Source organism: Perca fluviatilis, chromosome 8, assembly GCF_010015445.1.
Source record: "Perca fluviatilis chromosome 8, GENO_Pfluv_1.0, whole genome shotgun sequence".
NCBI lineage: Eukaryota > Metazoa > Chordata > Actinopteri > Perciformes > Percidae > Perca > Perca fluviatilis.
Window position 1 is genome coordinate 18,673,667 of NC_053119.1, and position 25,309 is coordinate 18,698,975.

Here is a 25,309-nt window from a genome sequence, read left to right on the forward strand (position 1 = left end):
AACATTTTGGTTAAATCTAATTCTCCTGATGTGTTTGATGAGGACTTTATCCAGTAATCTATCAGTGTCTCCCCCAGCTCTGCCTCAGAAAGACTGAATTAACTGGTCAGATTGAAATGGATGACTTTCATATGTAAGCCACAAGAAAGGACTCAACACATTTACAAGGACACTCTCCCGCCGCTTCCTCACAGGCCCACTTGTTTTCCAATTTGTAAGTGCCCCTGCCTCGCATCAAACATACATTAATAATGGATTACAGCCATATATCACTGAATGATTCTAAAACACTACTTCTTCTTGGATATTATTTTAGTGGTGCACATTTGTCAGTGCAGTTTAACAGCTAATTAAATGTTTAGGTAACTTTGATTGTTTCAGATCTGTCAGGATTGAAGAATATTCAGAAATACATGATATGATAACAGATTACCTCTTATAATGTTGTACCTCTTGGCTTCACCTGAACTTCACCTTTCTCATCTTTTCTAAGTACTCTTCCCACTTTTACCTCCTGTCCTGAGTGTCTCACTGGGACAAAGGACTTGTATGTTTCAGAAACCCGATCAAGCTAAATGAGCTTCTCCTGTTTAGTAGCCCCAGAGCTTTAATATGGTGTGGATTCCTCACACATTTAAAAACAACCTATTACTCACCAGTCCCACTGATGCCCTTGACTTTATTGATTTAAGTCCACATGGTGGCTGTTGATACTCTGGAGGTAGACTAGTGTCCATCTCAGTAATGAGCTGGAGAGCTTTAAACTAAGTCAACCATGACTAACATTATTCCAGGTTCATGGGCATTACAATGCCTATATATAGCCTATTTTATTTGTTGTGAGCAAGGTTTAGGATTCGCAATAAAACAGCTCCTCACTGAATGGTAATAGCTCCTTTGACTTCCTACACCCCATCAATGTTCACTTTCTCACCTTCTTGTCCTCTGTGCTCTAATTTACAGTCACTTCTAATTTATTGCTGTATCACCTTCACCATCTGCAAATAAAGTTGTGTTTTAGTTAATGCCATTCTAAAAAAATAAAGCTTTTTTTTTTTTAAAAGGGTACAATCATGTGGTCAAAATTGCAAAAAACATATACTCTTCCACTTGAGACAGCTTAAGCACAGTGACATGAGTGGGAACACATGCGCTTTAGGGATGTGAAGGAACCAAGAAAGTGGAAAGAGAACTGTGCAGGAAAAAGCAGAGTGGGAGTGAGGGAAGAGGGACCCAACTGTAATGCTATTGAGAAGCGATTTGTGAAGCTTGTGCATATGCATACAGTCCCCCATCTACCCACATCATCAGCTCACTGCTGGTGACATCAACCAAGACAAAGAGGCCTCGGATGCTCCAGATGTAGTATGTGGGTGGCAGTATAAAATCTAATCCAAGTCAAAGTCAATTGTATTTGCCTAAGGATACAGGGCAGAGTCGCATGCGTTCATGGTATGTGTGTTTGTGTACGTGTGTGGATACTTGTGCGCTTTTGTATCCATGTCCAATTTCCAGCGCCCCTCTTCATATAAAAATATCAGCCTTAATATTCTCACTCCATAAAAAATGAAAAAAAAACAATTATTGAGGGTGTAATTAAAGTATTGGCAGGACAAGTGCAACTTTAATTGAATGACAGCTACAGTAGATGACAGTCAAATGAAAGTGAAGCCGCCTAGTCCCAGCATCTCCGTTACGGTTTTATAAAATCTCATCAAACACCATGAAACTACACAATGGGCTTAGCATAAGACGTTTACATGATTATTCACAACCAATACAGACACACATCTATCTGGGAAAAAGCCAGACGGACTCCATTTGTCATAAATGAATTAATTCAAATTCATGACTACCTGGAGGCCTTTACCTTTGCCTTCTTCATTAAATTAAAGACCGCTTGTTAAAGGACTTTATTACCTGTCTGGACAGACTAGGCAGTAAAAACACAGGACCTGGCAAACCCTCGCCTCTAGCCAGAGGTTATAGTATTGACTCGGTCATAACCCAGCCAAAGTCGTATCCCTTAAGACTCCATAAAAAAGCCTCTAAAATATAGACTTCACGTGACCTGACGCCATCCGTGCGTGTCTGTCTCTGCATCTGTATGTCTGCCTTTATTTCTGCAAATGGCACTCACTTTCCCTGGAGTCAAAACCTTACACTGACTAACTTGTACCCTCGGCTGGTTTGATGCCTGATCACTCTGCCTCACCTGTGACCACAACCTTCTCACAACTGTTTCAGGAGTGCTGACGAGGGGAGGATGTACAAGTGCGCGACAGCTAAGTGAAGGATGCCGAAAGGTTGCTTTTTAGAAGTAATAATCTGGCTGCCGAACTGTAATTTACATAGGAGTGCAGAGGGAAAGCAGAGAGTAACTCTTCTACAGGGTGTGGTATATTTGTTCAGTGGCTGCTTCTCTCATCTGATGGAAATGAGAATCCCATCCCTCCAGTGAGCACCTCTCTCCCCCTGGTGACCTTCTTTGTCAGCCGCTGTGCATTAAAGGTAAAGCTCCACCATGGTTGAAGTGATCCTGTCCTCTTCAGTGATGTGGCCTGAGCAGAGGCCCCAGGGAAGACACTACATTGGCTCGATGTCAGGAGGAGATTTAAATACCCCCTCTGCTTTTAGACTCCAGCTGGATAGACACCAAAGAAAATAACTGTCATTAGCATCAGCCAATGTCAAAGGAAGGACAAATTAAAGTAATGAAATATATCCTATAACTCTAAATCTACTGTAGCTTTTAATATATCTGCTTCTTCTGACTCATAAGTGAGTTTCTTCCAAAAAACACATTTAAAAATTAATAATACAATTTAATATGCGTCATGTTCCCCAGAATGAAGTTTTACTTTTTGCAGACAGCCAGCTCTGTATAAACATAATTTGCTCTTCATAAGCACAGGGTCATTTTAGACAGGCCTTCAGCACTGATGTCTGTTGCTTGACTGCCCATTGATGTGTTTTCTTGTATAACTGTCAACAATTTACAGCTGGGTAGTACCCAGCAGAATGAGACATATTGACGATGCCATGCAGCTGCTTGCTCGCAGCAGAATACAGTCAAGGGCTCATGGGAAATATAGTTTTCCACAACTACCGGTCCTTCTGGCCTTCACTTCTGCTGGGCAGCAGCCTGTAATTTTCCTTCCAATTACACAGCACCTGAGGCCATTTTAGCCTTGCTCCATACTGTAATAGCTTGTCTTAATTCTTACTCACGAGCATATTAATAGTAGCATTTGTGGAGATATGAGCTGCTGCAGTCAATATCATCTCGGAGTTTAGGAGTGGCAATAATACCTGCAGCACCGTGCATGATGTAAGTGTTTGTCACGTCCACCAATAGGGCGATGTCTTCCATCTGGCTGGCAGGGCAGCAGAGAATAAATGGCAGGCTTGGCTGCTGCCATTAAGCAGAGTGACACACACACACACAGCTCTCACACCTACTTGACATTATCACCCCTACATCATGACAAGGATGTTATTTGGCTAACTATTGCAGGCGTAGCTGAGTGGGGAAATAATAGAGGGAGTGTGAGTTCAGGCTGGAGAGTGAGAAAGAGAAGAGATTTAAGTTATTACTGGAAATCACCTTAAGGCACAGTATTTCTACTACAAATATACGATTAATTGTGGAAGGCGTGTTGGAGCCTTGTTTTCCATCACTTTCTCAATTCACTTGGTGCCCTCTTGAGAGCTCAGAGCTGGGCGACGCCTGACCTGGGGACATGCTAACTAAGTTGTCACAAATAATCTAACTGGCATTACGAGCATTATTTATTGTGATTGGAATGAAAAACGAAGAGGCAGAACTAACCTGATCCGTGGGTGATTTATTAACTCTCTTGAAGAGAGCTATAACTGTTGTCATGTGTAATCGGCCAGATGGAGCTCGCAAAGAATAACGGATGCTGTTGAGGCAGCCTCTCAGCCCTGTGTCTCTATGAGGTCTGTTAAATTGCTAAAAGGACCATAACTGTGTGATTGTGTGATTTGTATGCAACCTGACCTTTAAGACGACTGAGGGGTTCTTGAGAACACAAAGCTAACCCAGGAACAAACAGCGGTTCCTGTTAGGTCAGGAGAGAAGATTTGGTTGGATTGAATAGAGGTTTTTCCAGCTCATCTTTTCTGGTTCTTTTGTAAATAAATCATGTCAGTAGTTTGATTAGGATGGGTTCCGTTTGGTGAGAAAATTCAGAGGTCATCTTTAGCCATGCTGCATAGCATCAGTCAGTTAGCTCCTAGTCTATGTCCTTGACGTTTAACTTCCGGGATTGCTCCGCCGGATGCATGTATTTTCCGTTTCCTTCTGCTTTCTTTGTTTTGGAATTTTAAATTTGGTGGATTAATGAGGACTATTATTGACTGCTTCTCAGATCGCTGCATGGTAAATTGACACAGCTAGCTAGACCATCTGTCCAATCTGAGTTTTCTCTCGCACAACTATTTTGCAGCAGCTCTGTATGGAGTTTAGCGCCGCCCATGACGATTGTGATTGGTTTAAAGAAATGCCAATAAACCAGAGCATGTTTTCCTCCCATCCCCGAATGCTATTTGGAGTAGCCAGACCCTCCTTCAGCGCACTTTGGAGGAGGGTCTGGCAAAGCGAGACTAGTTAGCTCCTCACTTTGGTTCGGACTGATATATCTCACAACTACTTAATGGATTGGCATGAAATTTGGTCCACACGTTCATGTTCCCCTCGGCAGGGGTGTCAGAATAGGGGTGGAAAGGGGACTGAGGATCCAGGGCCCTCATGTGAGGAGGGCCCAAAAAGATGCTAGAATGAATAGCTGTGGATGTCGGGAGGGGCCCATAGAAAATGCCTTTCTACAGGGCCCAGAATTTTGTGCTACGCCCCTGTTTCTCGGGTTAAATTATAGGAACTTTGGTGATCCCTTCCCATCTTGCACCATCAAAATTTGAATTTGTTCAATACTTTGGTTTATATCCAAATACTTACAAAGACAATGAGATTTCCATCAGTCTCAGCTGTACTTAGTGCTAATAACTATAAAATGTTAGCATGCTAACGCCATAAACTATAGATTAATATGGTGTACATTATACCTGCTACCAATCCAAATGTTAGCATTGTCACTGTGGACATGTTAGTGTGCTGACATTAGCATTTAGCTCAAAGCATTGCTGCTATGCTAATGTGCTGTAGACTCTTAGTTAAAAAAAAATCAAAAGGCACTCTTAGATAAAAAAAACAATGCAATTAAGTCAGAAAACTAGAATAAATATTAGATCAAGCACTTAAGTGTTTTGTGGACTGAACACATGACTTCTGTTTGAAAATCAGTGGCTATTCACAAGTTAATGGAACTGGTTTTACCCAAATCACTGCCAGTTATCTAATGGGTATGTGTAAAGTGGCTAGCACTATAACATTTCAAAGCACTAATTGATGCACAGATGAAATGTAAGGTTCAGAGGGGAGTATGTGTGTGTGGGGGGGTATGTGTCCATGCCTATTTGTGTAATTGTTAGAACGTGTGCTGTGCTTAGCCTGTGGATGCAGGGTGATTCACCAGGCTGTTCTGGAGGATTCCTGTGTAGGCTGACAGTCGTGGAGAACGGGACCTGAGATGAGGGAAATGGGGTCGAAAAGGAACAGAAAGGAGAATGGATACAAACAGTACAAAAATGCATGCTTCCCTTTTGGACCCTCGACCCCTGGTCTTCAGCAAGCAGGCGGAATGACAAGTGCCACCTCCACAGCGTTCCTGCGTGATGTATTGTTGAGTGGTCATAAATGGATGATGTAATAATATGTAGGGGAAGGGGTCTGAAGTGTCACTTCTTTCTGCATCTGGCCTGGAGAGATTGTGTAAACCTTTGCTCAAAAAGCACCCAAAATAGGACTAGTCCAGAGTACGTGAAATAAAAAATCAAGCGCAGAGGACTGCCAGCATGCCCTACCTCGAGGCTGTACTTGTTGGGGGGCTGGAGGCTGGGGAGGGGGGGAGGAGATCATGCGTATGGCTGGCTGCGGCTGGAGGAAGACAGAGAGCAAGCATGGGCACGCAGGTCTACAGATGCTTAGAGCTTTTTATTAGCCTGCTTTCCACTGCAAAGCCAAAAAGGAAAAGGCAAGGCTTACTCATCACTCATATCACTAATTTCCCCCCTAAAACAATTGTGCATCTTTTTGCACTTTGTTGCGGACCGTGCCAAGTGGGTTATAGTTTTATCAGAACAAACAGTGTTTATGTTACATATTTTTTCTCCCTTTTCCAGTTGGCCATGATTCTGACAAATCCTACTTAGCCTTATTGTTGTGGCTGGTGGCCCATAATCCTGTCAGAGAACAGCCCTTCCACATGTGTTTCATGCCCTGTTCAGACCTGTTCAGACCAACTGTATCCAGAATGTGTCTAGATTAAGCTGCAAATCACACTTGGCTCCAGAATGTATCTAAAAGTGACCACATGGGCGCCCGGATAGCTCAGTTGGTAGAGCGGGCGCCCATATATAGAGTTTTACTCTTCGACGCAGCGGGCCCGGGTTTGACTCTGACCTGTGGCTCTTTGCTGCATGTCATTCTCCCTCTCTCTCCCCTTCCATGTCTTCAGCTGTCCTGTCAATAAAGGCCGCTGCTGAACAGAGACAGAAATGCTGTTTGGTACCTCCCCTCATGAATCGACTTCATAACACTGTCCACGCTTTTTGCACAAACAACTTGTCGTGCTGTATGCATGATGTACAAAGTTGAAGATGACCCCACGGCCCTTGCTTTCACGTTACATTGAATATTCAGTCACATGCATCACTGACCCCCTCTGAATGCTGTTTGAGCGATTCAATCCCAGAAGAGCCTCAAAGCTGTGTGTGTGCAATTACACCTGTGTTTAGAGCTGCTCACTGGTGATCAGATAAGATGCTTTTTGGTTCTAAATGCAAACAGAGCCTCAGTAAAGATGGTTAGTCACTCGCACAGCCCTGAGATCCCAGCATTTCCAGGAAATGATTGCCAAAGTCCAATTGCTATTATCAGGAAGAATGCCTGCAGGAATCTGAGATTTAAGGCATGTATGTGACTGCGTGTATGTTTGCACACTTTGGAATGTAGTAAAACAAAGATCATTAACACTACCATGCAACTGTTGTTGGCAAATACTTAAGTACGACCTTGAAATTAAGTTATCACAGTATTATGACTGAATACAATTATACGCTACAGAGATTTCTTCCAATTACGTTTCATGCTAAAATGACCGCTTACTGTCCAGCTGCATGGCTAAATATTTTGTAGAAAAAGAATGAACAAAGCAGAGAGCCACATCTGTAAATGAAACCTATGCAGGTGGTTCAACGAGTGGCTTAATCAGACATGCAGGTTTCCATTCCCAATTCAGACTGCAAAGCAGCATCCAACAGGTGGAGCATCGAGTGCACAGCCTGATTTTAGAACATCCAACAGTACTGCCTCAAACCAGTGGAACAGCACGACAATGACTGCACGCAATGGATTTTTCTTCCCTATCACTGCACACAGTAATAACCTCAGGTCAGCACTATAAATATGGTCATACACTCCAATATAACCACTCAACACATATCAAAACTTCTTAAAACCAGAGCATCAAACGATTGTGTATGTTTGGTTTTGTGTCTTTACACCTCAAAAATAATGCACTTTAATGTTCTACTGGAATATTACTAATCTAATTTAAATGAAACCCATGTATTTAAAATTAAACTTAGGAATGTTTAATTAAACTTTTAAACATGTATTGTGAAAAATCCTGGTTTCCTCATGAACCAGGCTTCACCTGCCACTCTTTTTCACTCTTCCACCTAAACCTCCCAGACGCTACATACCTAGGCTTGTGATCTCTTGGTAGATAGTACTCTAACAGGAGGTATTTTATGGTCCACATCCAGCCTGTCAAATCTGTCTGGAGCACATTACACAAAGTGCTGCTGCAAACAGTGGGTAATAGACAGAGGGCGATGGAGAAGAGAGCGCTGTGTTTAGAAAAAGAAAAAGCAGAAGAGGAAAATGGAGCCACCAAAAGGACATAGGAAGCATTTTTTTCAGTGAACTTCCCAAAGCGATTCTCAGCTCACACGCTCCACTCCTCTGCTCTTCTGCCATTCTCATTCTGTCCTAGTCCTGCAAGTTTTTAAATTTCAAAGGTAATCTTAAGTAATACTGACTAGCCATTTATGAGATGCAAATATGACACAGAATTAAATATTTAATACAAATAGCCTATTACATTATATTAATATTACAGAGGAGTAAAGGAGAGGGTGTGAACGTGGTTCTGAAGTTAGACTGAAACAGAGGTGAGTGCTAAATCGCTCTGCACTGAATGATAATATTCCCACTGTTAAAACAAGGCCCGTCATTTCTTACAACTCAGACACCAACATGTAATACAGGGACTGAAAGTAAATACCACACATACATCTACAGCACAAAATGCTTTAGATCCATGTATAGGCTCTGCTATATAACATTGGGTGACTCATGTTTTATACATGACCCTTTCTGGGTATGTTTCATGTCAATGGAGCCTCCGTGAACAGTCCTTAATGAGGCTTGTCAGGCGCTTTAAGAAGGAGGAAGACTGTCAGAAGAAGCTGGGAGCCACATGCCTGTCAATCCTCAGCCATGTCTGATGTGCAGTGTTAGAACCTAACCATGTGGACGCTTTAATCAAACACATGGCCTGCCCTAACAAAGGAAAGGCCTACTTGCAGAGACACAGCCTGGACAAGCCAACAGGCGGCAAAACACTCCAGATGTTGCAGGTCTCACCTAAGTGTTACCTTTAGGTTTGAATTCAGTTCCTGGCTTCCCATTGGACGAGACTCACGGAAACACTGGGGATTCCCTGCAGTGTCACCCAGGACACAGACTCAGGTTACCACACCCTTGTCTTTCCACTTGGGCTGCTTCAGGAGATGCACAGTCAACCGTTTTCGTTTAACATGTTGTGGATTCAGAGAAATCGCTGTTCAACCAGCCATTTCATCTAACCTGCAGAAGGGACAGAGTACCGCTGTCTAGTTCACTAAAGAGGAGAATAACTTCTAAGACCGGCACTTTTTCTTCATTAAGTTGACTTAGCTGTTTCCTTTGCTGCCACTAGAAGGAGCAGCTTTCCATTAAACTCGCAGAGGAGCGACATACGGCCCCGTCTTTCTTCAACTCGGAAAACCCACCGGAAGAATTAGACGATCTAAAGCACACCTAAATCGCTACAGGAAGCGATCTCAAGTAATTAATTAGAGATAATTAATTAGTGCGTTATTTATGAGCTCTTTTGCTGTGTAATGGCGTTTTTCCATTACATGGTACCTACTCGCATTTTTTGGTTTTCCATTATGAAAAAAAGTACCTGGTACCTGGCAACAGGTACTTTTTTTGTATCACCTCCGTCGAGGTTCCAAGCGAGCTGAGGCGATACCAAAAGGTGACGTGAAAACCTGCAGACTACTGATTGGTCGGAGAGAATCGTCACTATATATAAACATGTGAATTGGACATCTGCGTCCAGATTTATATGTTGTGTCCTTTAATCACGGTGTTTGCTGCTTTGTTTATATGCTTTATACGCTGAACTATTTGTGTAGTCCCATGGCGTTCGGACGTGTTAGTTACATCCTACTCTGGATAAGGTTAATAAATTATTTTTTCTTCGTGCAAAAGATCAGAACTCTTGTGACACACACAGGAGCTCTTTGTTGACTAAACTAAACTTTCCTGCCATAAGTTTGAATCTCATGTTGGTTTTGCCTTGCCTTGTGTGTATCTCTCTCCCTTTTACTAACCACACACACACACACACACACACACACAGATGCATATATATACTGGTGTCTCCTTATTATTATATTTAAAGATGGATTATTTGTGTATGTGTTGTAATAACAGTTGGTTATGATGGGTCAGCCAATTAATATCTGCTATTTCAAGAGAACACACCCCTTTGAGACTGTATCCACAGTTCAGTTATTGGTCCCGGAGTCCAGAGTGGTGTCTTGTTTATTATTTATTCAATTTGATAAATGTATCAATATTCACAACTTTATTTATATTGATAAAATACCTTTAATAAATGTGAATAACTGAACCTGTGCCTCCTAAATCCCCAAAGCACTTATTGTGTGTTTACATTCAGAGTCAGAGTCTGTTCAGAGGGGGATTTCAGAATGAAGCCATCATCAAATATTAACTGTAATTCTTAAGAAATGCTACTTCTAAAAAAAGTCCTAATTATGAACATTCTCCCTATCATAGCATCAGTTTCTCACAGCTGTTCTCATGCACCAATTTTACCTCCTCTAGCAACATGCTTAAAGCTTCTTCTCGCATATTATATATATACATTCTGGCTTTTGCTCGTTTCTCCCACTTTGTCCTCACCTCCTCCCTCTTTTGCTCTGTAATTAAGCCGTGTGAATTGGAGGACAATGGACTCAGAAACAAGGGTGGAACAGATATACCCCAGGGTAAGATGGTGTGAGAGGCAGATACTATGTCTCTATGCATGCATTATCCCTCTCTATGATAGCTCAATTAACGCGTGAAGACCTCCATCATCTCGTTAAGAGTGTGCTGACCGTCACTGGTGGGCAAACAATACATTGTCATTATCAAGTGGATAATCACATATAAAAAAACATAATCAAGCACAATCAGTCTCATATTACAGCTCACAAACATAACGATCCAGGGAGGAAGATCACCACAGGCAGGATGCACTGTAGAGTCAGCACTCTGGATGATAGCATGACAATTATTTTATAGTGTTTTTGGCATTCAGGCTTCTTGTTTTGATTATATAATCAACATGCTTATGTTGGTGGTGAGTGAGCTGAGCTGAATTACAGTGCATTCTGGGAGCTCTCTGTTTGACCTGCGTGTTTGTTTTTCCCGGCTGTGCGGCAGGATCCTGCCTGTACCCAAATATCCTGAGCGCACCATGGGACTTGAGAGTCAAGATTTCTCTGTTTACTTGTGCAAATGCATGTCTGAGGGCATTTGAGCATGTGCCAACTCTGCGGGCAAATAGACTCCCAGAGTGAGTGGCCAAATATTGAAATATCACCCAATGTCAGGACTATTGGAGTGTATAATTTTTTTCGCCTTTTATGACTCATTAAGGGTATCAATGGCCCCTCCCAAGCCTGAGAACCATAATCACTAAGAAGGGTCTTGGGGCATTAATCAGTGAGGGTTGCATATATGAAAAATGATCTGTGGTTGCAGAAAAGCACTGCTGTTCATTAGCGTGAGAGAGAAAAAGAGGGAGAGATATTTCTATAGCATGTCAGATTTGTGGACAAGTGGCGCAAAAGGCACATTTCAGCTTTGTAGCCCAGACCAATCAGAAATGTACTGCTTGGACGAGCCAGCCCAATCTGCTGTGTCTCAGCTCTACTGAGTACGGGGCTGAGCTCTCTCAGCTCACTCCCATGCATGCACAATTGCTTGCATCCAATTCATTGTGCTCTTCCAGCTGCACCAATTCACGCCACTGCCAAGGTAAACATAGGATGATAAGCCTGCAACCGCAAAAAGTTAGATGGCTGGTGGCGAATCAAGAGGAGCAACAAAAACAGTAATCTAGATCATGTTTGGAGATGGAGTGGGAGGAGAGTGAACAATAACAAGAATCTCCCAGCTGTTGGTACAAGTAATTTGATCTTTTTGTGTTTATACCAGTTACTCTAGTTAGACTGTGAATGGGGTAAGCATTGCTTTTCTTTAGCTAAACGTTCAGTCGATGAATCTCAACCCCCCCTGCCTCCCCAGGTTTTCCATTTCCCAATAAGTCATGTGAATCCAGTGTAGAGAGTTTCTTTTGTCTGTCAGGTTTTCCCATCATCTGTCCTTCCTGCCTGTGCTCATTACTCTTTTTATTTCCCTGTTCCTGCTCCTCCTCCTCTCCCTCTGCTCCGTCCATCCCATTCTCCTCAAAGAGTTATAGTTGGCCACCACAAGCACAAAAGATGCCAATTTTAAACAAATTAATTCACCTAAAGCAGATGTGAAACGTAAATGTGTCCACTAAAATGTTATCTTTTTCACTACAAAAAATTAAATAGAGCAAAATGAGGACATACTGATAGCTGTTGCTGAAAATATATCTTTATATCATCTTCACTATGCTTCTGGTAAAAGTTTGAGTGTAAAAAAACTGTTTGTGTAAACTCTCCCCACACAGAGAGACACACACACACATAACTCTCTTGAATCCATCATGACCCAGCCCCCCTCTGTTCTGTTCTGCAAAACAATAGCTCCCTCTTCTTCTTCATCTACAGTATCTGTGTATTTTCTAACTAGTCCTGATGCGGCCACAGAGTGAGAACAGCTGTAATGGAGGAGGGTATTGCAAGGACACACAGAGCGCTCGCTTCCATCTCTCGTATTTTAACCTCACACTGCCACAAGCTACCTCCTTGGCTTGAGCGCAGGGGAGACAGACTTGGACGACTGATCCATCAGGTCATGTAGCTACAGTTTTGGAACAGTGAGTTGACTTAATCCAGGGAGAGGGCCTACCTATACAGCTAGCTAGATAAGGCAAATGAAGGAAAAATATCCCTTGCCCTGCTGGTCACCACTGAAGCAGGGTAATAGGGAAATGAGGCAGAGGGAGGAAGGAGAGAGGAAGGAGGAACAAGGGAGAAACGCTCAGGCAGCCAAGCTGAGGAGATGGCACTCATACAGTCCAATCTGTCAGTCTGACTACCTTGCCAGATACAGGGTGGCTCACACAAAATCCCACACTTTTTGGTAAATACCAAGAGACAGGGCGGCTACACACACAAACACAGAAATGAATGCACACGCACAAGCTTGTGGAACATGCTGTACTGAAACATACAGCATGATACATCTTCTGTAAAAACGTTCACTTTGTTTTTCACCTGTCTTCCTTTTCACACAAAAAAAGTGTTGGCATTGTGTGGGAGCTATTTTTGCTACAAACTCTTTTTTCTATATACCTTTCTTCCTTTACCAAATTTCTTTTTAAACTATTAAAACATTTTTAATTGGAACTAACTAACTAACTAACTAGGGGATCAGAAGCTATTTGACCATCCAAAAAGCAGTTATGAGTTTTCTGGCTCCTTAAGCGTATTACTTAGGGCAGTTTGTTTCAATCTAAGCTAAGGGCCGGGATGCCCTTGGGGATGGATGATGGTTAAGAAGATACAATATATCAGCAGTGTCCCTGGTTTGATTCCAGCTGGGGAACTTTATTGCACATCATACCCCTTACTCTCTCATTTCCTGTCTGTCTCTATTCAATCAGCTGTCCAATATAACAATACAAACATTAAGGGTCATTTGTACAGTGTCGTATACTGCAGGTCAGCTCTGCAGGGTCTGTTTAAGATGAGTAAAATTACAGTCTGTAGCTGTCAAATGCTTTGAAACCATTATTACAGAAGCTATTACTTTTCATATGTGTAAAATCATGGCTTGGAAAGATTAATTACTCATTGGAATGGTAATGATGTCTGTCAACAGGATAATTGGCCAAGAATTTACTGGGAGTCTTCGACTGAATGCGATTGTGTGACCACTTGAGGTTTAATGTGAGGATTAGTGGTGGTGAATGTGTTTTAGGATGACAGATAGGAAAAAGGAAATTTTTCTAAAAAGTAAAATAAAATAACGATCAATGGAGCATGAACATTTTAAACCAGAGGCGAAACATGTGAAACAACGACAGTAAGAGCTGGGATTGACTTGACTGGCCACCCACAGGGTGAACTCTTGACCTCCTGCAAACAAAGTCATCATACGTTATCACGACTCCACACACCATTGCTCCAGAGAGATAATGCCACAGAGCACCCCAGCCACCTCAGATCTTTCAGCACCTTGGTGCTCCAAAACACTATGGCAACTGCTCACACGTGTAATCTCTCCTGGGTGTGAGATGCAAACAGAGCTAATATGTTTGACGAGACAGCAGTGATCACATTTCCAAGTGACTCCTTGCGTCCTGCTGGGATAACCGAATAAAGAATGTTCTCAGCAAACCACAATCCCCCTTTCCAAACACTTGATCCTAAGATGACAAGCACCGGGCTATCCATTATGCAATAGTCTCCCTTTCTTCATCACTAATCAAAACTAGAGCAAGTTCTCTGGATGGGATTAACGGGTTCTTACTCTTGTCTCTTTGCTCTCAGAGGACAGAGAGGTGGTAGGATGTACCTGCAGAGCTATTGCATTTAATCTACCGAATGCATCGTAGCAATGAGACAGCAAGGGTCAATGAGTGGTGGTGGTGGTGGAGGGGGCAACAGAGAGAATAAGAGAAAGAGACTGCCAAGAGAACATGGATCAACACGACGAGTCAGGATGGTTACGTAACAGCATACATGAAAACGTTCACTTCACATGCACACAGATGCAGTATAATCATAAACATAAAAACAAATTACCACACTGCCTCTGAGTCAAGAATGTAAAAACCTACAAAATTATCAAGCCATTCCTGACATACATTGAGGATTTAAGAGACTATTAAGTTTTAGAAGAGACCATATTACAAGCTCTTTTTATCTCTTCCTTTCCCTCCGCTACTTCCATTCTTCATCCCTCCCCCATAAAATCCCCGATCCCAGACTAAACCAATCCACTGTCACAGACCCTTTATTCTTTACTATGTATCCTCACTGTTTTTCCCGTAAAACACACACACACACACACACACATATTCACTCAGGGCCTCCTCTCCTCTGTGTGACCTTGACTGGCTAGCACTCCAGGGCTTGTTCTTTGCTTCTCCCTCTCCCTCTGTCTCTCCTGCTCTCCACATCTTTTCACGCTGGCCTCCACTCTATTGTCTGCCTCTCTACCTCTTGCTTTCTATCACTCTTCCCATGACCGGCTGATGTTAACCGGCGTTGTCCTTTTTCCTCGTCCTCCCCAAGACACAGAGAAGAAAGAGACAGAACATGGCAGAGAGACGAGAAGTAAAACCCAGTCAGCTGAGAGAGTCCACCAGAAGAATAACTGTATCAACAAGTCTCACATATGGATCCTGTATGATTTCTTATACTGTGTAATAAAAAAAACGTGCATCATTAATTTGATATGAGGTCAAACAAGTGTAATAAAATAAGTCTGATACAGCATACAACATCACCTTACATTACATAAGACTAACTTCACGTTATGTACAGTAGGTGTGGTATTTCAACCATACTGTAGGGTTATCAATAAAAAGTCATTGATTTTTTTCTTCTATTCTTCACAAATGCAATTTTATTTCTTTGGAACGCATATTGCTTGATGATTCAAAGTGTGATTAGGCTTTGCTCTAATCAGCTGATACGGCTTCCTGTGCAACCAAGGAGGATGATGAGCTCTCTCAGTGGAACAGTGAAACAGCAGGTCCAAATCTGTGTTTCATTGCAGGTGTTCCTACAAAAGCATCTAATTGCCTCCATCGCAGCACTGTAGCCTGTTCCTCTGACTGCAGTGATCCTTGAGATTTTCCCAGTGGCTTAGCTCACAACATACATCTGTATAATAAATTGGAGCTGTTAACCGTTTGACTATTCATTCAAAGCTAAATAAACCTAAGCTCAAGTGATGAAGTGATCTATTAAATGTCAAATGGGCTGATTTATCGCTCTCTACAATTACGCTATTCCTCTGCCAATATATGTACCTTACATATCAAAAAGTCTCTGATGCGATTGTGTTCATCAATCTGATCCTCACAGACTGAATCTACTGCTTTTAATTCATGCTTTGCTGTAAAATATGACATTTTCATCGACTCAACATCTGATATCAATACAGCGGGCTGACAGGACCACAGAATAGCTTGTATGCTTTAAACAATGTTAGCCAGAGAAAATAAAGGGAATCATGAATGAATATGTCCGTCTTCCTTTTAAGTTTGATCAATATAGATAATATAGACTTGTTGAATGCAGCAAAGCAGAGTATTTTTTTTTCCAGCTTCTGGCTCTTTTTCAATTCATTTTGCTCTAAGAGGCAAGGACATTACAAGACTGCCACAGCAATCCCCCCCAAATAATTTTCCATATCACATTAGTAAAACAGCCATGAAGTAGAAGGACATCATCAATTTCTACAGGCCAATAATAACAAAGAGGTTAGGAACTCACAGTCCACTGCTGATACTTCACACCATGTTAAAGACTCCCCAGAAATTCCCTCAGTTTCCCATTAAATTTCCTTTGATGCACACTAAGAATTGTCATACACCACCAAGATAGTACACTAAGAACTGCCAAACCCCCAGGCGCAATGAAGGCCTTTTCATTTAGGGGTAAGTGGCTATAGTAAATCACACCTATACAAAAGCTCTAACCACACCTTTGAAAATGTATATAAGAGCATTTGTATGGCTGTCACCTGTCGTTTGAAAGCAGTAACAAAGTCAGGGGCCCACAACTGAAAAGGGACCAATAAAATCCAGTTGGATTGTTTCATTTCAACAAGAGTCAACAGCCATGCTAGCAGCTCTGTTAGGCTGCACAGTGGTTCGTCAGCATGCTAATATGTTCCCACTGTCAATGCTAACATGCTAATGTTTGGCAGGTACAATGCTTACCATGTTCACCATCTTAGTTTAGCATGTTAGCATGTTAATATTGACCTGATGATGGCGCTTGATTTAAACATTCTGGGGACATCTGGGGGCCATGAATGTCCATACAAAATTTCATGGCAATCCATCCAATAGTTGCTGAGATAATTCAGTCTGGACCAAAGTGGTGCACTGACCAATATTGCCATCTTGAGAGTTGCTAGAGTGGCTAAAACAACGGAATTAGGTCAGAATTAGGTCCTTGGAACAAAGGAAAATGTCCATAAACTATATATATATTACATTCATAGTATTCCTCCTCTTTTACTAACATCAAACGTTTTGGTTGCAGTTTAGGATGCCAAAACAAATAAAGTCTACATGAGGATTTCTCTTAGTGCAGGCACACATGCCAAACTTACGTCAGTTAGATTGGTTACTCCTGGCCGGAGATTTAGACTCCAGCCCAAATCCATGGCCAGAATCAACCTAAATCAATAGATAAGCTGACATTTTACTATAGATCATATTCAAGTGGTAGTGTGGGATGCCAGAGTACAGGACCACACATCTATTAAATTTAGGGCAATTTGTCCCTGATGCACAAACTCTGTCTCCAGACTTAGCACTACAAAAAGCAGGAGATAACAAAATGTCCAAACACAGAAGGATAATACTTTATGCTGCAAAGCAAACAAGTGAAGCTCTCCACCATTTTCTTTTTTCATTATTTCTAGACTTATCGTAACTGTACTTTTCTGCACTAGACTGAACCAAACTGGACTTTGCAATAAGACAAGGTAAAATGTCATAAGGTGACATTGCTATAAAACTATATTACTGATCCACCGTGTGTTGTCAGTTATACAGATCAGGGTGATCACGTGCATAATACATGAAGTCAGTCAACCATAGGTAAACCCTCAGAATAAGTCTATCCAAACCTAACCTGTACCTTAACCATTTTCTCTAGAATTGATCAATAAAGGCATCAGCACCTGTCCAACAAGTCTTTTACAGTCAGTTCATCAAAACAGTCATCAATAGATGAAGCTGGACAGCTCTTCATTCACTGGTCTGTACTGGTCCCCCGCTGTTTGACAAGCTGAAAATCGCACTGTTTCTGCTGGAAAGAAACCCTTCAGTTTATGGCTTAAATTTCTGCTGAAGAGGGAATAGAAGTGAATCTGTGTAGCACAGAAATTTCACAAGTAGGGAGAGTTTTCTACTTGTGCATGGGGTGATGATGCCGCCTGCATGACAGATTTTTCACACTTGAATGGTGATGGTTAAAAAGGAGAAACACACACTATCATGTGTAAAGTCTCATACTAACCCAATACTTTATTCACTGAGATTAGAAAAATCTGGTCTATTCATAATTATCATTCATTAAGAAACAGTAGGTATTGATGTGAGAAAATCCTTCTTTAAAAAGTGATTTAAGGTTGTAATCTAGATACAGACATGTAGAGATGAAACAATTTATTGATCAACAGAAAATGAATCAGCAACTATTTTGATTTTAATTAATCATTTTTCAAGCATAAATTCAAAATATTTCCTGGATCCAGTTTCCATTTGAGGATTTGCTGCTTTTCATTGTCCAATATGACAGCAGACTGAATATCTTTGGGTTTTGGAAGGTTGGTCGAACAAAAAAAGAAATTTGAAGATGTCACCTTGGCCTCTAGGAATTTAAACGTTTGTTTTATTGTCTAGCATTTTAGAGAATAAACTATCAATGAATTGATGATAATTATTACTTCCCGCAAACATAGATGCTACTAAACCTAAACTCTATGACATCCAACCCCTTAGAGCTCTAAATAGCTTTTTTTTCTGTTGCATGGGCTTTTCATTATTTGGTTTTAAATAGTCCGTGGTTGTTCATATCTTTAGTGTTTTAGTACTCTGAAATACTGTTTATAATGCCTATTCGCTAATATGTTTAGTCTCAAAAAAGTAAATTCCTGTTTTTGCCAAAGGAAAAAGTAAAATGATGACTGCCACACCCATTGAAAACTGGAATCTTGTTTTTTTTTCCTTTTTAGTTTTGTGATAAATCAAATGAATCTGCTGAGTAGACTACACATAACCTAAATGCATTCTCCCCATTAAAGAGTCAAATCTTTTTTATAATTGTTATTTTCACCATGATAAAGAAAAGTTGGATGGATGGTCTGAACATCCCCAGGTTGTCTGTTAATGGTCTACAATCAAACCCTACAGGAGCCCACACTGCTGCATTCTGAACATCAGTTAGTAGTCTAAATAGTTGTTGAATGTTATTCAGTGGGTGTAAATAACGAGCCATTTAGCCGTCAGACTGAAGAGACGATAGTAGGGTGCCACTCGCAGCATTCACCCCTTTTTTACTTTCTACAATTTACTTTTTTATGTTCAGTATTGATTTGAGCCCACATCCAGTCTTTTTCAGATGTGTATTTGACAATAGCTAGTAGTTTGTGTGATTGTCAGGCTCACATATGATCTACCAGTTTGTCCTCAACCCCCCCCCCCCTTTAATCCTTTGAGGCCATAATCAATATATCCCTGGTAGACCCTTCTCCATCTCCCTGCCACTCCACCTTGAGACGCAGTGTGAATTTAAAGGCCACAGCAGTGCGGTGAGGGAAACACCCGCCGGAAAGGAACACCCACTCACATAAATCAATTAAAGGCGTGCCAGTCAAGTATTGAACTCCTCATTTAAAGTAGTATCCCCAACACATTAGTAGTCAGCCTACTCATAACTTTACTACTTTACTTGCAGTCTAATAATCCCTGGAAAACCGCCTTTTTTAATTTATCTTAGCTTGGGCCAAATACCCATCATGTCTAGCAACAGATTTCAGGTGCATTCACTCTCACCATCTTGCATTTAATTACTTCAGAACCTCACACTAATGCTCACTCCTGATTCTCCTACCTCATCTAACACCTGCTACTAACTAACATGACCTTCTGGGTCTTAGATTCCTATACACTATACAGTCTATTATGCTCCAGACATTTCCCTTTGCATCCCTCTTTGACCTTCAACAAGGAAAGAGCTAGCAGCGCTAGCAGCTCTGTGGGGCTGTGTGCTTAGGCACAACGGTGCTTTGAGCTAAATGTTAATGTTGGCATGCTAACATGCGCACAATGACAATGCATGCTTATGTTTAGCAAGTAATGTTTACCATCTTAGTTTAGAGTGTCATGCTGCATTGACGTGCTCATGGGATGGTCCCATTTTCCCTGACTTGGGAAGTTGTTGTTTCGACCTTGGTGTGTTCATGAGCTTAAAGTTGTTATGTGGGAAAAAGACATGGATGCTACAAAGAAGATGTGTTTGAACAACATATTGATAGCTCTTTCCAGTAGTTATTTCCAGTTTGATCGAAGGCGCGCTATGATGAAGTCATAAAATGATGAGGCCCAAAAATGTCAACCTATTTATAACAGGTGATCGACCATGGATCTATATTAATAGCTGGATACCGGATCCCAAAATGGCGCTTATTCAGTTCAATGGAGTTGCTCATCTGGCATACATGCCAAAAAGTTTCAAAGCTTCTGGGTTTACTTCCGTGATATGCAGCCGACTAAATATGCACAGTAGTGTTTTTCTGGGGGCCTGTGATCGACAGACATTAGGGGCATGATCAGCCCCGACAAAATGTACCAAAATGTTTATTTAAACTGAAACGGTGGTGCGTTTCACACCCTGTTCTGTGCGCAAGCGCGCTGCCTTTTTAATACCACAAGTTTACATACACGTCGCTGCTGATTGGGTAACACCTCTGACCAAACAAGAGAAACCGCACCTCAAAGCCCATTGCACGAAACCGGAAACCGTAGTAAAACAGAGCACACCGTTTTGCATTTGAACAAGCCCTAGGATTCATTCTCTGGGGAACATGAATGTCTAGACCAAATTTTAATGGAAATCAATCTAATAGTTGTCTGGACCAAGGTGGCGGGTCGACCGGCCAACTGACTGAGTGATAGTGGCTTCGCAAGACTTTGTTAATAATCTTGGTTAATAATCTGGGAATTTGGATGTTAGCTCACCTCCCTGAGCTGTGAATGGACTCAGCAGCTGAAAACCATGTGCAATCCTGTCAACACTTTCAGGTATAGAAAAAAACTAGCACCAACTGGAACACGGCTAGCTAATGTTAATTAGCCTAGTTACTTGCAAGTAAAATTAAGGTATGACATTTTGTTTCAATTAGCATCAGTATGGATGACAAAAAAAGTATAAGTTCAGTTGGCATATAAAATATCCTGACTGAAATGTGGTCAGCAAATTATTTAGCTAGGCTATTGCTAGCTAGTGACAACTCGCAACAGTTAATAACAAAATACACAGTAGAGTTATAACCATATAAAATACATGTACTTATTTAATTATTATTCGTTACTATTTCTATTTCTATGGCTATAGTAATAATGTAAGATAATGTTAGCTAGGAGGACTTTTTTTCCAACTTTTTTTATTTTAATTTTAACAATAGCTAGGAGGACTTTTTAAGCCTAACTATTTCCTTAATTTTATGGGACTACAGTCATTTTGCGACCTTAAATCACTTTTAAAAACTTTTTGGGACGTAGCTTAAGTGTTTCTAGGCTATCTTGTCCTTTACAGTCTTTTTTAAGGGCAAGCTACATTTGTATTTCTGTAAACATATTACAGCTGGTGGCTCTCATCGCCAGCTACCATCCTCTTTCTACCTACGGATGCTGTTGCTCGCACACATCTCAGTACAGTATCATATTTTTGTGTGGTGAAATCACATCACAGGAAAATGAACAAAAATGGCTCCTCCCACTCTGCCTTTTGCTTTTTTTTAATACACCCCCTCCTCCCCTCTCTCCTCGGTCCTCGGTAGCAGCAGGTGTTATTCTCCTCTAACCTGAAGATTTAGGTGGTAATTAGCATTACCTCTTAGCCCCAGAGAGCTTTTTATGATTCATGGTAACAGCAGGGGACACGAGCCGAGTGTGTTTCTGGGCACCCGAAGAGAGAAGAAATCACGCCTCAAAAACACGTGGGAGAGATTACTCAAATATGCCTCCTTTGTACCCTCTTTACCCCCCTCTCGCTGCTGCACGGTTATCTCTCCCGCTAAGCAATAAACTGCATTTTGTTAGTATTTTTTTTTCAGGATGTCAGGAGCTGTGGAGCACCATACACTTAGGTTTCATTGTAGCTAAATGCTTTGACCTTGTGTTATGTTGCCCTTAAGTAGGTATTGTACATTTCCAAAACATTAACAACACAGGGCAATGCACACCGGCAAAATGATGCATAAGTGGCTCTGTCTACAACAGGTTCACAATTAATCGTTCACGGTGCATTGGAATAAATGCAGGATTTGGGCAAACGATAAGCCTTGTCCTAGGAGACAATTAACTGCACTGATATTACATAATGACAGCCCACACTTTCACTAACATCACTGGTCCATGTCAAAGGAGAAGGCTGTTTAAAAAAAGATCCAGCCTACATGGTGTGACAGTAGGCTACATCCCCAGCTTTTCATGTCAGGCAGTCACCTCAAAGAGAAACAGCGGGTCAGAAATGAAACACCTTGAAACTGTCAGGATGATCTTCGCAAAGAGTGGTAATTCTTGACAGGATCTTACCTTTGCTATTGTCCTCTTCCCTGTTCAGATACATGGCTGTTACTTCACTCCGAGGCAAATACGATGGCGTTGTCTCAATTATTTGTTGGTACTCCTCTGGCGTGTATCGTGAACTCCGCTGATGTGGTTTGTAGTAGTAGCTGTTTATTGTTTTGTTGCTCCTCAACAGCCTCTCCTCTCCTCCTAGTGGATAGTGGGCTAACCAGTTTGAGACTCTCTCTCTCTCTCTCTCTCTCTCTCTCTCTCTCTCTCTCTCTCTCTCTCTCTCTCTCTCTCTCTCTCTCTCTCTCTCTCTCTCTCTCTAATAACCACCGGTTCACTGTCTCAGAGGACAAAATGGGAAAAAGTGACTTTTTGCAGCTGTTGTTTAGAAGTATGTATGATCTGCTGCCATGCACGTGCGATTCTTGATTGTGTTTGTACATCCATTTGTCATTTGAAAAATATTGCCTTGCGCGTTATGAGCAGCGCATATAGAGCCCACCCATGGGATTTAGGCTTTGCACCGGAGTTGCATGGCTTAATTGGGAATCTTGTTAGTGGTGCAAGAAGTAGGTACTATCCAGATCTTTTAATGAAGCAAAAGTGGAAAAGTACCAAAGTACTCAATTACAAGCAGTAAGTCCTGCATTCAAAAATAAAGTAATATTTAAGTAGAACATAGATATATTAACGGTAAAAGTACTAATCATGCAGAATGTTATTGTATATACTGTATTTTTCTTATGTGTTTCTATACATTTCCAACGTGGTCCCAATATGTTAAAAGATGGTCACAAAACCTGTTTATATTACATCTTACAAACTACCACTCAAAGAAATAGCAATATACTGGCTTATTATAATGGATTCATTAGAATTCCAATATATTACCAGGTCACTGCCTTATATTCAGTAATTGTAATTAATTGCCAGCTATTTTGATTATTGATTAGTCATTTATCCCTCAAAAATAAAGAAAAAACAGTAACAAAAAATGTCTATGATTAATTTAAAATAAATATGTTTGTTAGATAAAACAATACATTTGAAGATGTAACCTTGGGTTTTGGGAAATTGTGATTGATTTGTTACTTTTATGTAAACTAATCAATTAATCGATTGATTGAACAAAGTAATCCACAGATTAATCGAGAATGATAATAATGGTTAGTTGCAGCCCTAAAGGAAAATACTCATGTAAGTGGAAGTACTTCAAAACCGTACTTGTGTACAGTATATAAAATCAAGCATTTTATCACCCAGTATTCAGGCTGTCTGACATCACACAGAGGCAGCAGCCCTGCAAGTGGTGAAGGAACTATTTGTCTGTGACCTTGACTTAGTCCTAGAAAAATCCAGTCATGAGGCAATTTAAAACAATTTCTTTAATTACTTTTCCTTCTTGTTCTCAGAGCAAATTTCCAATTTGTGATGGAACTTCTTGTCATACGAAGCTGGCAGACGGAGACATGGGACATTATAAAATAAATGGGATAAGCCATGACAGTTATTAAAAGTACAGCACAAGGCCATCATTACCACTTTACCATTTGGCAGAATTGTTTATTAAACAGAAGATGTGTAATTCATCTATGTAATGAAAATGATTACAATAACCACTAACCTCTGACCTGAAATCTTTGCAAATGCGGTCTTTAATGTTTTTATTGCACATCACCGCCTTTCAGTGTCTCTCAGTGCGCCTGAGTAATAAATATGCAGGTTCTCCTTACAAGCCTTCAACATAGAAAGCTAATATTCCATTCAATCATTTGGCTCTCTGATATCACAGATTACAATTCAAAAGGATATGAGTTGAGCCGTACTGTAGATGCAAATGCTGTGAGCAATACCGCAACCAACAGTTTGCCTGCGTTTTGTCAATAAAGCTGGGAAGGTCATTTGCTCAAAGCATCCTGCAGTGATTTACATTTGATTATGTTTTGTTTTACGCTGCGCTCCGTGCTATTTGTTCACTATTGATAATCTTTTGCCATTTGTTAGGAGAATTCTCTGCAGACTTATTTGACCAAAGCCTATTCCCAGCATCATTGTGCCTGTCACTGATGCATGTCTCCACTGGTATCTATAAATACCCCCTTCTCTCCCCTTCAAAAACCTGATTCCCATTGATTTAGTGACCTATATACACATCAACACCATCCCCTCCCTTCCTCCGGCTCTGGGCTCCTTCTATCGACGACTCTTTACTGTCTCCACCTCTTGATTTCCACCTTTCCTCCATTATTCTCTCCCCTTAAGCTCAACTTGGACTACCCTTTCCTCCACCTTCTCTCCTCCTTTTGCTAGAAAGCATGAAAAACTAATAATAGTTCACAATGGAAGCTCAAGTCATGACACATGAAAGGGATTCAAATGAGCATAAGAACAGGGGCTGGTGCTCATTTCTATATTTTAAAGTCTTGTCATTGTGGTAAACTGAGCCTTCGGCTAATCTCTGGTGTGTGTAAAAACTGGAGTAGATATTCTGATGAAAGTCAGTCTCTCAGAGAGGCACAACATTCAATATGAAATCTGACTCTGACTGAAATAAGTATATACCTGGATGCAAAGATGCAGACCAATAGAAAGACAGCAACGTGTGTGTGTGTGTGTGTGTGTGTGTGTGTGTGTGTGTGTGTGTGTGTGTGTGTGTGTGTGTGTGTGTGTGTGTGCGTGCGCGCGCGCGTGCGTGTGTGTGCAGGGTAACGTGTATATGAAGGCGCTACGATTTAATTATGCTGCAAAGTAGCATTCTGGAAACTAATGCTATAAACAGTAATGGTGAATACATAGCAAACAGCAGGAGATTAACAATTAATTACCCACTGTCATAACATCAGTTCTGTTGAAACGTGCAGGAATAATGGGGACTTATAAACCTCAGACATCCAGTGAAATCCACAAGAAAAGACACTTCCATATTCTTATCATGCAACTTATAAATACAGAAACACCTTGTTTATCAAGTGAAACCACACAGATCACATCTGTGTACAAGCAGCATCACAGCTGCAATAGCTAGCAACTAGCATGAATGGGAACAGGATCCTGACAGAGAGTGAGATCGGAGCTCGTGATTTACTGCCAGACACCACCCAAGCTTAGCATAC

At 41.1% G+C, this 25,309-nt stretch overlaps 1 protein-coding gene and 1 long non-coding RNA gene across 2 annotated transcripts in view; both read right to left on the reverse strand.

Annotated features, from left to right (window-relative positions):
• The window catches only part of syt7a (synaptotagmin VIIa), a 77,176-nt gene extending 54,744 nt beyond the window's left edge, over nucleotides 1-22,432 (reverse strand). The window contains exon 1 of the mRNA XM_039808838.1: nucleotides 22,215-22,432. Coding sequence (XP_039664772.1) covers nucleotides 22,215-22,248 — 34 coding nt within the window. The 5' untranslated portion in view covers nucleotides 22,249-22,432. The remainder of the gene's footprint in view (nucleotides 1-22,214) is intronic.
• Nucleotides 1,597-4,319, reverse strand: LOC120564122. The gene is made up of 2 exons (XR_005640064.1): nucleotides 3,313-4,319; nucleotides 1,597-2,644 (listed from the first exon to the last, which is right to left on the reverse strand). It is a non-coding gene; the product is annotated as an uncharacterized LOC120564122 (long non-coding RNA).
• Nucleotides 22,433-25,309: the final 2,877 nt, after the last annotated feature.